The following is a 12,716-nucleotide window of genomic DNA, read 5'->3' as shown; positions in this document are numbered from 1 at the left end:
AATGCTCACATATTCAAGGCACATATGACATGCAAATAACAATAATGGAAGACATGAAAACAAGGCATCATAGGTTTATCGGTTTTATTAGCAAGTTCACAAAGTCGAGTGCTTGGAAACGTTGTTGAAGTACCACAGTATATGAGTGTTTAAAACTCTCCATCTTCACCAAGCAGTGATAAACAAATGCTGGACATATGTTGACATAATGAACAGATGGCAGTGATTGATATAATGAGAAGATGAATGGGTGTTGGAAAAGTGAAACTGATTTCACTAATAATGACATCCATGAATCCCATCTGTATGGTTCTGATGATTCAGTCTAGTCCACAGTTACTGTGCTTCGTACAATGGGGAAGTGCTCAAAGAAGCCCTGCATATTACAACACAGTTATTACAACCCAAAACAGACTTTTAAAAAAAAAAAAAAAACATTCATTAGACAATCCTTCCTTAATCCTTAAAAGAACAGTTCACCCAAAACTGAACTCGCCCTTATGCTGTTCCAAACCCATTGGTCTTGAATTCTTCCATGAAAATTTAAAAAATTGCATTCGTCACTCCTTTTCATGCAATTACACTGAATGGAGCATGAGGCTTCAAAAAGTGCTCTTTCATATTCTTATGTGTTGGATCTTTTTAATATATTGGTTGACCCCGTTCACAAAACCACTCCGAATAATTTATTAACCAATAAAGCAACATTTTATGATGCATTCACGGTGCTTTTTTGAAAACTTAAAAACCTTCAGTCTCCATTCTTCATATAGTCGTAAAGGAGAAACCAATGCAATCTTTCAAAAATGTTATACAGCTTTGAAACAACATGAAGAGTAAATGACAAATTTTATTGTTAAGCGAACCATTTCTTTAAGCTTATTATCAGCATTTACATGCTCGATTTGTCATTCTGAAATAATTCACTTCATAAACATGGCCCATTTAATATTTAAATTTTCACAGAACTCCAAATTTTACTACTAAATAGGTGTTTTAGATTTATATTTGACCTTATAATACTGAATGACCAAACCTTATGAGGTTAAGCTGGCGTTTACCTGAAAGAGGGTGGTGGTCTGGAGAACTCCAGATGTGCAGCACATCTCACGAATGGAGTGCATGGCAAGTTGCGGTGCCCCGAGATCCAGGACTGCCATTCCTAAACGAGCTGCTAAAATTGGCCCAATTGTTGTTCCACATGGACTGTCATTCCTAACCATCACATCCTATGGAAGAAGAAGCAGAAAAATCTTTTATTTATATAGCGCCTTTCCACATGCACAAGGTCGCTTTACAAAAAAATACATTTCAAATTAAATTTAAAGGGATAGTTCACCCAAAAATTAAAATTCTGTCATTAATTACCCTGACGTCGTTCGAACCCCCTAAGACTTTCATTCATCTTCAGAACACAAGTGAAGATATTTTTTATGAAATTCGAGAGATTTCTGTCCCTCCATTGACAGCTACTCAACTACCACTTTGAAGCTTCAAAAAGTTCATAAACAGATCATTAAAAAAAAACTAATCAATATGAATTGAGCGGTTTAGTCCACATTTTCTGAAGACACGATCGCTTTATGATGAACAGATTGAATTTAGGCTTTTAAATATTAATATCATTGCCCATTCCACACAGAGAGAAGAGAGTTATTTATATCACTGTTAATTGTGTATACAAAGGGGGTTTATGGTGTCTTGGTGACCAAGGCAAGATTTCATCCACCCTCTTTCTATCATTCTTTTTCCTCTTCTGCACCCTTTTGTTTATGAATCCCACATGAGCAGCAATGGTATGAAGAGAGATGGCATTCTCTTGATATATACAAACATCCATAAACATTCTAAATGGCTGCCAACAGAAATCAACTGCTTTCTCTCGCATTTCATGTCTTCAGAGCAGTAATGCTAATTTTAGCCCAGGTAATGAGGAGCACTTTAACTGATTTATATGGCAGAAGAATCTTGACAGATGGTGAAGCAGGATATAATGAAATAGAAGGGAGGAGGGAATGTTCTGCTTACCTGTAGAGGTACGCCCACTTTTCCAGCAATCTCTCGTAATATAGCAGCAGTTACAGCAGTGGTGGCATAGCGCTGGTTACTGTTAAACTTGATGACTGGACCCTGATCCAGGACAAACAATGTGAGAGATTTAGCTAATTGGGCTCTGCCGAGGTCTTCGTGAATGTGTTGAAGAGGCATTAGTGAGTATGTTTGTTACCTTATGAAAAGCAGGCCTGTGGTTCTCCTCATGTTTCTCCCTGTAAGGTGAATAATATTTATTATACATTACAAATATAATACGTTTTAAACCTGAAAACGAATATTCCTTTACTTTAACGTGGACACTTGTCATTGACCCTTGCCCAGTTGGATAATTAATAATAACGTAATTAATAATTTCCAGCCTGTAAACAAAATATATACATCACATGTTATGGAAAACGTTTAAATTTTTTTTTATGTTTTTGAAAGAAATCTCTTATGCTGCATTTACTGGATCAAAAATACATTAAAAACAGAAATATTGTGAAATTTTATTACAACTTTTCTATTTGAATATACTTTAAGATGTAATGTATTCCTGTGATGCCAAAGCCGAATTTTCAGCATCATTACTCTAGTCTTCTGTCACATTATATTTCAGAAATCATTCTAATATGGTGATTTGGTGCTCGAGAAACATTTCTTCTTATTATCAATGTTGAAAACAGTTGTGCTGCTTAATATTATTGATACTGACTTTAGATTTTATTATTTTTTATTTACTTCCAAGACTGGAAATAACAAGTTGAAAATTCCCAGGTATTTCTTGTGACTGGGAAATAGGATTATTTTTAAAACAAAAAAAGCACAAATTCCGGTGTCACCATAGTGATGATACATTGTACCAGGATAAGCGCAGAAACAAACAAGCTGGCATAGTAAGAGACTGACTGGTAGTTAGGGTGTGCAGCGTGTGCCATGTCTGCACTGATCATGTAGGACAGTGGCACTGCCTCCTGAAAGGCGGTCAGATTGTCAGAGGTCGAAGCTAGACGTCGCAGAATCAACTCAGTCAGGTTAGACTGAGCTCCCTGAGCGCTTTCAGATCCCACCTATAGATCAACCAAGAAGCCAAATTATTTGGGTTAGGAGACTAGAGACCGATGGATTTAGAATTTGCATTTGCATTTTGTTTTTGTCTCACCTCTTCGTTGTCATATAGAGTAACCATACGGATGTTTGGATCTTTAGCTAGAGAATCAGGTGTGCTGGAGTCCATGAGTGCCTGGGAGGGAAGACATAATTATGCATTAATTATTTATCATCACTCCTCAGATCATTTCTGAGTGAGTGAATGAGTGAATATTTAATAAGATGTTGCTCTCTGTGTTCAGACATACCGTGAGGGCACAGAAACAACTGTGCAGGTTGTCCAGACGAGGAGAGAAAATGAATTCCTCATAGACACCACCTAGTGCCTGCAGAACACAAAAACATGTCAAAACTCATGATAATTAGTTAAAAAGCCCAGGTGAGAACCCCCCCGCCGTAGTTTCAGAGTTAGTTTATGTGTAAATCATATGGAAATGAGAGCCATTAGAGCTCTTCGTCTTGTTCCTTCCAGATTTTCTAAAGTAATGCTTCATTCTGCTGGGAGTCCCACTCTCACATTTAAAGGCTTCTCTTCAGTCGGGTAAAAATAACAGCAATCCTCTTTGCTGAGCACAAATGTACCCTGCATACTAATCCTCTTTATGTCAGCACAATTTTGTGCAAAACCTCAACAACAAAAAAGAAAGAAAAGAAAAAGACTACCCTAGTAAAAAAAGTACAACATCAAAATGCATTTATTTCATACTAAGTATAGTACAAATCCATCAACATATTTACTGACATATCGCTTGAGACTTACTGATATACATGCACTACTTCAACACTACTTCCTGATAACTAAAGTACAAATTAAGTTGTTGCAATTTAGCAGACTTGAAGTACATCAATTTAGACGACCAAAATTGCAGGGTATTTATAATAACTACTTACAAAATGTAAATGTATTTGTAGTATACTTAGCATTAAATAAATGTTTTTCAGATACATTTTGGCCTATTTACTTTTCACTAGGGTAGAACGCAAAACTGAGCTCTTTTTTTAGGTATTTGTCTAACATGAAGACGAAGAGACTTACGCCAGGCTGTGTGTCTGCCAGACAGAGCTCAAAGTCCAGTAATGCGTTTGGCTCGACCCCGAGCTGTTCACACAGCATCTGGATCAGTGCAGGGTGATGCTTCTCTGCCTGAACACACATTGATGCAAAAACACTGAGAAATATGTTCACACAAGGATTGGTCACTTATTGTTATCAGTCGAAATCAGAAATCTTAAAATATCTGTTTTTCATACTGCACATTGTAACGTTGAGGTGTCTAAATTCACTTGTTGCATACTATAACAACTGAATTTGGGTTCTATTTTAAATGTACTTAATAGGCCTATAGTATAGAATTTGAATATTGGTCATAAGGAAATAATTATTGGCTTACTCACTTTCATGTCATTCCATTAATATGGAAGCTCAAAGGTGTTCACGCATGACAACCAATAAGGTTTGAGCACGTTTGAGCTTCTCCAAGAACCAATGAGGTTTGTTCTCGCCTGAGGATGAGCTGCCATTGGCCAAATCTGATGTGCTCTATATATACACTCACCGGCCACTTTATTAGGTACACCTGTCCAACTGCTCGTTAACACTTAATTTCTAAGCAGCCAATCACATGGCGGCAACTCAGTGCATTTAGGCATGTAGACATGGTCAAGACAATCTCCTGCAGTTCAAACCGAGCATCAGTATGGGGAAGAAAGTTGATTTGAGTGACTTTGAACGTGGCATGATTGTTGGTGCCAGAAGGGCTGGTCTGAGTATTTCAGAAACTGCTAATCTACTGGGATTTTCACGCACAACCATCTCTAAGGTTTACAGAGAATGGTCCGAAAAAGAAAAAACATCCAGTGAGCGGCAGTTCTGTGGGCGGAAATGCCTTGTTGATGCCAGAGGTCAGAGGAGAATGGCCAGACTTGTTCGAGCTGATAGAAGGGCAACAGTGACTGAAATAACCACTCGTTACAACCGAGGTATGCAGCAAAGCATTTGTGAAGCCACAACACGCACAACCTTGAGGCGGATGGGCTACAACAGCAGAAGACTCCACCGGGTACCACTCATCTCCACTACAAATAGGAAAAAGAGGCTACAATTTGCAAGAGCTCACCAAAATTGAACAGTTGAAGACTGGAAAAATGTTGCCTGGTCTGATGAGTCTCGATTTCTGTTGAGACATTCAGATGTTAGAGTCAGAATTTGGCGTAAACAGAATGAGAACATGGAACCATCATGCCTTGTTACCACTGTGCAGGCTGGTGGTGGTGGTGTAATGGTGTGGGGGATGTTTTCCTGGCACACTTTAGGCCCCTTAGTGCCAATTGGGCATCGTTTAAATGCCACGGCCTACCTGAGCATTGTTTCTGACCATGTCCATCCCTTTATGGCCACCATGTACCCATCCTCTGATGGCTACTTCCACCATGTCACAAAGCTCTAATCATTTCAAATTGGTTTCTTGAACATGACAATTAGTTCACTGTACTAAAATGGCCTCCACAGTCACCAGATCTCAACCCAATAGAGCATCTTTGGGATGTGGTGGAACGGGAGATTCGCATCATGGATGTGCAGCCGACAAATCTGCGGCAACTGTGTGATGCCATCATGTCAATATGGACCAAACTCCCTGAGGAATGCTTCCAGCACCTTGTTGAATCTATGCCACGAAGAATTGAGGCAGTTCTGAAGGCAAAAGGGGGTCCAACCCGTTACTAGCATGGGGTACCTAATAAAGTGGCCGGTGAGTGTATATATGTGTGTTGATCAATGTTTATATGTGAATAAAAGCTGAAATTAAACTCGTTCATCATATAAAGTGATCATATCTCTTTGGAAAACTTGGAAGTTAAACGGCTTGATTCATATGGATTACTTTTAAAATGTTAAAATTTAAAACTGTTTTTAGAGATAAAACTATTTACATTCGATAATCATGAAAACAAATCTCAGATAACGGTTGACTAGGTAACAATGTGTAATTAGACCAAAGGTTCCTTTTGCGCCGGAGTTCTCCTTTAAGTATTATGCTGAATAATTGGGTTTAGTGCTTGTATGAGTCTCTTTGTAAAACATTGGCAATCAGATCAATATTGGATGATGATCACAGTGTTAAATTATTGGTCAATGAAATTTAAGCCTAAAAATTTGCACCATTATTAATTATTAGGGCCGTAGATTTAACGTGTTAATTTGATGCGATTAAATATGGAAAAAAGAATGTGTAAAAATTATTAACGCACCCCACTCCGGCCCAGACCTGTACGTCATTTTACATTGCATGCAGTTTAGTTACAAACATGATTCAGGGCAATGACTCTAACAACTGACTGTGTGATGAAGCCTATTAGAATTCAGTTATAATGGCACTAAAATTCAAGATAAGAGGGCAAAAAAAATGCCTATGTATGTTTTTTGTCTTATATTAATATCATATGACCTGCATGATGAAGCCTATAGACCAATTTCCAGCCGACGTCACAGTTACGTCACAGCGCTAGCTGGTGGCAGAACAAAGGGAAAACTGGAGGCGGTGAATACAAACCAGCACAGATTCGGCTACAAAATAAGGATCTTAAATTATTCTTATTATTATTAAATGTCATCTTGTTGTGTTGTTGGGTGCAAGAATCAATGAAACATTAATATGCTTTATCTGCAATTTTTTATTTCTAGAAAATATTCACCTCATTAAAATTGCACCGTAATGTCACTCTTTACATTGTCGTCTTCATCGCGCTGGCTCGGCAGAACTGCGGATCGTACACACACGTCTTGCACATCACCATTCAGCACATAGTTATAGGCATCTAAAGATTTATATGCCCTCCGTTTCTCTATCAGGTTGGTGTAGATGTCAGGCCACTCAACCGGAGGTAGCATTAACGTTAATCCTGTCAGATCCTCAATGAGTGTACGGGTCAGCCAATCTGGTTCCGTCCGTTAAAATTAACTTTTGCAAATAACAATCGCGGTCCTGGACAGTGAGTGACCTTGCACATTAAGATAAAATCGGATTTTCTCCTGTCATTGTTAAAAACAAGCTAACAAAACTTGCAGACTTTACGTTACTGAAGCGGCCAGAGGGATCGTTCTGCCACCACCTAAGCTCCGCCCACATAAAAACGTCACCATGTTTACCAACTGAAAATTGGTCTATTAGAATTCAGTTATAATGCCACTAAAATGTAAGATACGAGGGCAAAAAAATGCCCATGTTTTTTTTTCAAATATTAATATCATATGACATAGTTTAGCAATATCACACGAGCAAGAGTGCCGTTTCCCCGAATATCTGCACGATTGCAAATGTGATATTGATTTTATACAACAGTTAAATAAACAAGACGTTAATATTGTTACATTTTAGACACAAAAGTGAGCCGTTGTTTAAGTGACCCTTTCATAGATGGTCACTTGCTTCGTTCCAGAATGACTCATTAAGACAGCGACTTGCCACCACCTACTGGCGGTTTTAGTTTTATATTTAGAGTATCATTTCATTTTTCCTTCATATTCATGCCACCTCTGAGCTGCATTAAACAGTATGTGTAAATATACCTAAATGCCACTTCAGATGCAGCTTCTAAAAAGTATGGTCAAAGTTCATGTATAATAAATTCTGTGGCGAATCAAAATATTTCTTTCTATAAAGCTACTTTTTGTAAATGTCTATTCAATGCTTTTCTCATCTAACAATTATTTTTTAGGGTAACTTCTTTGCCAAAATGGATGCGGGATTAATTCGAATCGGCACATTATGTAATTATTATATTAAAAATTGTAAGCGCTTGACAGCCCTATTAATTGTCATTTGGTTGCGCAGAAAGAATATACTTCAACTTTAATCAGGCTTGTGTGGTTTTGTACACCTAAAGCATGAATTTGCATGATCTTACGATGGATGTTGCATTAGAGGCATCTCCACCGGAGGCAGTTCCTGTTTCCAGCTCCTCCTGTATGGCAGTGGCCAGGAAAGGTGCTCTACAACGGACAAAAATACAGATACATACAAAACAAAAATCAGCAGCATTCCAATGTGCTTATCCACATCTGTCCCGATAGCTCCACCTGTCCTGCTCCCTGTCTTTTCCTATGGCTAAATTAGTGCTTACAGGTGGTTTTCCTTGTTAGGTCCAAAGGAGTCGTTGATGTCTCTCTGCAGGTGAATGGCAAGGTGGGGGATCCTGAGGATGGGACGGGGAATATGAATCAGACGATGCACAAGCTTGCCTTCGCTCTGTACAAAGATAAGTAAACAGACAACATTGGTAAATGCAAGTGTTATTCATATATAACTTAAGATCAACAATGGATAATTCAAATGAACTTGGGTAGGTTTTACATTTCTATATCATAGATTAAAGGCCTTCTCACACCAAGAATGATTACTATAATAATAACGATATAGTGTTAAAAAACACTCTAAATGTAAAATAAAATAGTCCACACCACAACTATAACAATAACGGCACTGAAAACTAAACTGAGACATACCTGGCTAGCAACCTAAACCGGATTCATGGTATAGGCCCCTAGTCGAGGATGCATTGTGATGGGGTTTTGCGAGACAATCAAGGGCGGAGTAGAATGCAGTAAGTTTGCTTTTGATTGGATCACGGTGATCGCATGTTAAATGCCAAGTTTAAATGCAGCCAGAGGTTTACCTTAACCATGATACGTCCAGCAATTGTCAGGTCACGATCAAACCATGTGTTCCAGATTCCCCCTCCATAACACTCCACTCCTATCTGCAAGAAGCCTAACTTTGTCTTCTTAGAGCGTGGCTTCACCTGAGCACACACACACAGGAAATTAAGAATGATACCCATATGCATCCTCTACTTGCATTAATGTGCAATACAGTCATCTGCATGCTATAATGTAATTACTAAACAAAACTACAGAACACTCCGAGAACTGATATTTTATCTATATCAAAGCCCTTTCACAGGGCATCAGGTGTTTGTCCTTCTCACCCTCAGACATGGACTGTCCGTATGAGCCCCGATCATGGAAAAACCATTTCCAGGCTTGTAGAGACCACCGACAGCAAAGGCAATAATGGTGGAGTAATTTCTGGTAACAAAGTACTGGAAAAGGAAAGATCACAGTAAATACAGTTTCTCGTTCTGTGCAAAAATAATAGAATAAGCTATATGGCTGAAGACATTTTGTAAGACGAGCAGGACGTTTTTATACAAGTTTCTACACATCTGCCTGCTACGGTGCTACCTTCTGTTTGAAAAGTGATTTTTTTTTTGCAATATATAATATATGTATCACGATATCATTATAATTATATTTTAATATGCACCTTTGAAAGTCCCTTCCCCATTCGTAGGGGCTTATTACGGTATGCTAAGATTCAAGCGCACACACCTTACTGGCAGGTTTAATGTTCCAATGTTCAGCCTCCTTGAGCTCAGTAAAACCAGCCTTCAGCAGGCGGGATTTACATTCCTCCACCACTGCAAGACGGAGAAGAAAGGAAAAGTGAGATATACAGACTGTAAACTTACATACAATTGAACTCTTGCACGTTTTGTACACCTGAATTGAGAAATAATCACATTACAAATCTTGTGATCTAAAGAAAAAGTGAAGACTGTGCATTCTTTCAAAGTCTAGATCAAGATCTATTAACCATATCTGGAGCTCTATCAACCAGTAAGGAACAATGTTCAAGACCCATAATCTAGTCAGACTGTAAAGTTGGCTAATCATATTACCGACAAAGTGGATCTTAAGTTTTCATGCATTTCTCTATATTTACATTGTCATGGCTCGCAGCTATACAGCATTTCAGTTCCATGTCATTCTTACCATGGTATGGTGAAACTCCTTTATTGACAAAAGTAAGAAACTCTTTGGCAGCGGCCTGGACAGCTTCTTTGGAGCTTTTCATGATGAAAGACTGAAAATAATTGAGGAAACAGTAAATATAAGCACAAGCAGTCAGTCATATGCAGAGACACTTTCAAATCAGTCACTCCATTAGTGACAGCGTGAAACCAACTGTATTCTTGTTTTGGAGATTTTCATTATCATTGTTTTGGAGATTTTCATATCTTTAGTAAGCTTATGAACATGAATACATTAGAAACAACTAAAATAAAGTACAAATGTAACAAAACACCAATCACACAGTCGATATACCTATATAACCAAACTACAACCCTTGCAGAATACCGGAAATCCGACACAAGGAACACTATACAAATCTCTGCACTGTTAAAGTTACCCGTCAACCGTTCATACCTGCATATATGATAAAGTGGACTTTCACATTCAGTTCAGGGCATGAACGCAGGAAGCAATGGGGATTTGCTGTAGTCTGGTTGGTAGCTGGTAGCAGAATAAGTTTTGCGCCCTCTAGTGGTTGGAGGTACAGTAGGATTGTGTTTACAGGGAAAACAGGTTTTCTTGGGGGCAAATGCTTTCTTCAGCATAACAGTTTTTACATTATATGAACATAGGATTTAGGATATGGGCAGAATTTAACGTGACTTGTCGTGCATCTTCAGAATGTCTTCTTGTCTATCTGTATCAAGTTCTGTTAAGTTTGGCCTTTGCATTCAGCCGACATTCTTCAGACATTAGTCAGGCAATGCCCCAAAATTGAATTGGCTTCATTGAGACGATGCATGCCAAATTCCATGCAACATATATGGCTAGTTAGAAAACATAGAAAACATAGATTTTTATGGCTAGTTAGAAAACATAGATTTTTCAGGAAATTCAAAATGGATATTTTGACTTTATGATTCAGAGGAATTTGGTTTCTGGCCCTTACGGTTTCAGGGTTAAGATCTAAAATGCAGTGTACATGGTATTATTATAGCGCCACCTAGTGTCAGACAGATGTGTGTCTTTTTCAGGATCATCCTGTATGATTTATGGTCTTTGACGAAGAAGAACTTAAAACAGCTTATTGTCCTGGTCAATATAATATAATATAATATAATATAATATAACATAATTATATATTATAAAAATATTCAGTCATGGAAAAGTAATGAAACTGTGGGAATCATGGCAAGCAAGGAGACGTGTTCACTCAAAAAACAGAAATACATATCAACATTAAAATAATTTTAATGCCCAGAGATGAGTACATTAAAAGAAAAAATTAAATACACTTGTATTTATATGTCTATGTTTTGTAGGCCTACTGTTGCCTGGTTGCAATACATTTAGAAACATGATCTTCCCCGCTTCCCATCACAAGAGCACACACAGCCCTGAAGCAAGTTAAGCTGGTATGATTCACAAAACTTCATTATAAGTTAACATACAGCATATTTCCACAGTTGTACAAATCGTTATGTTGTTTGGAGTTATCCTGTAACATTTGAAAACTTCTATACATTTTCAGTTGTGTGTGTGTGTTTTTCCTATGCTGTTCTAAGAAACAAATCAAATATTTTATCTCATCCAGGAAAGTTTATCTGAGTGATATTTGGCAGCAACATCCCTGAACTTTTAGGGTGTGATGTTTTCGACGACAGCATATTTTCATTCAGCCACAAAACAAAAACGAAATGTCACAGCTTCTATGTGAATAATACCATGGCAACATCTGATAGTGAAAGGTCACACTCTAATTAAAGCAGTTTCATAGAAAACAGGAACGTGTCCTGTTGCCAAGGAAGGATTTAAAGACTCTACTCCGAGTCACAATTTGATCTGTTCTGGACAGCAATTATTTATATTTATTTATGTATTTGTATTTGTTTTGCATTTATTGTTTTGTTATATTCAGAATTACACATTAAATAGAGAAAATGTAAACAATAGACCAAATTATTGTCAGGATGATTAATTGGCTTACATTTTTGGCATAAGCCAATAACCGGGACACTTGGCGGGACACTTAGATATATATATATATATATATATATATATATATATATATATATATATATATATATATATATATATATATATATATATATATATATATATATCCTATAATGGTATTTGCACTTTTCATTGAAAAAACTAAATTGGTCACCCATATATTATTAGTATATATATATAATATAAGTATTTTTGGACATACACTGACACCTAGCGTCGTGAATGTAACATGACCCAATATTTCCAAATGTTTCAGGTGCAATTATGCTCTATTCATATTTTGTGTGTGTGTGTGTGTGTGTGTGTGTCTCAAATTTTTTGAATGAGAAAAACATTGCTGAATGCAGCTTTAAATACAACATATATCTTCATCATTTTACTTCATTATACTTGTGCACCTTATAAAGAGATAGAACAGGGTGAGAGGAGAGGCGAATAAACAGGAGGAGAGTGGGAGAGTAGAGGAAAAGAAGAGTTGTTTATATTCTCTGTCACCTGTGGTCTCTCTCTCCTGCCAGTTGAAGGCTTCCAGAAGCTTTTGTAATGATGGAATTCCAGTCCTCTTACACTCTCTATAAATAGGTTTGACAAAAACCATGGACAGCCACCAGAGGCTTGTAACAATTTATATGCTTTATTTGATCCCTCAGCCCAAAAGATCTGAAATTGCACACTTTAAAATATATGAGATTGTATATAAGGC

The 12,716-nt window shown here is 37.4% G+C and overlaps 1 protein-coding gene across 1 annotated transcript; it reads right to left on the bottom strand.

Moving 5' to 3' along the window:
* Positions 1-70: 70 nt before the first annotated feature.
* dnpep (aspartyl aminopeptidase) lies at positions 71-10,472 on the bottom strand. The gene is made up of 15 exons (XM_056266804.1): positions 10,412-10,472; positions 9,977-10,067; positions 9,533-9,621; positions 9,130-9,243; positions 8,818-8,943; positions 8,266-8,390; positions 8,050-8,134; positions 4,181-4,288; positions 3,393-3,470; positions 3,197-3,277; positions 2,944-3,104; positions 2,228-2,267; positions 2,029-2,130; positions 1,062-1,229; positions 71-376 (listed from the first exon to the last, which is right to left on the bottom strand). Exons 1-15 carry the CDS (start codon positions 10,415-10,417, stop codon positions 326-328), a joined length of 1,425 nt encoding a protein of 474 aa, XP_056122779.1. The 5' UTR covers positions 10,418-10,472; the 3' UTR covers positions 71-325.
* Positions 10,473-12,716: the final 2,244 nt, after the last annotated feature.

The sequence above is a fragment of the Rhinichthys klamathensis genome, unplaced genomic scaffold, assembly GCF_029890125.1.
Source record: "Rhinichthys klamathensis goyatoka isolate OS25496 unplaced genomic scaffold, OSU_Roscu_1.1 h1tg000254l_1, whole genome shotgun sequence".
NCBI classification, from domain to species: Eukaryota; Metazoa; Chordata; class Actinopteri; order Cypriniformes; family Leuciscidae; genus Rhinichthys; species Rhinichthys klamathensis.
The sequence above is the reverse complement of the archived record's forward strand: the minus strand, read 5'-3'. Positions and strand labels throughout refer to the sequence as shown.

Excerpts from the sequence above, each read along its gene's own strand:
- dnpep (XM_056266804.1), bottom strand. Across the intron at positions 3,278-3,392 it reads GTTGTTTCTGTGCCCTCACG|GCACTCATGGACTCCAGCAC; the intron begins GTATGTCTGAAC and ends CTTCCCTCCCAG. Across the intron at positions 377-1,061 it reads AGACCACCACCCTCTTTCAG|GGCTTCTTTGAGCACTTCCC; the intron begins GTAAACGCCAGC and ends TGTAATATGCAG.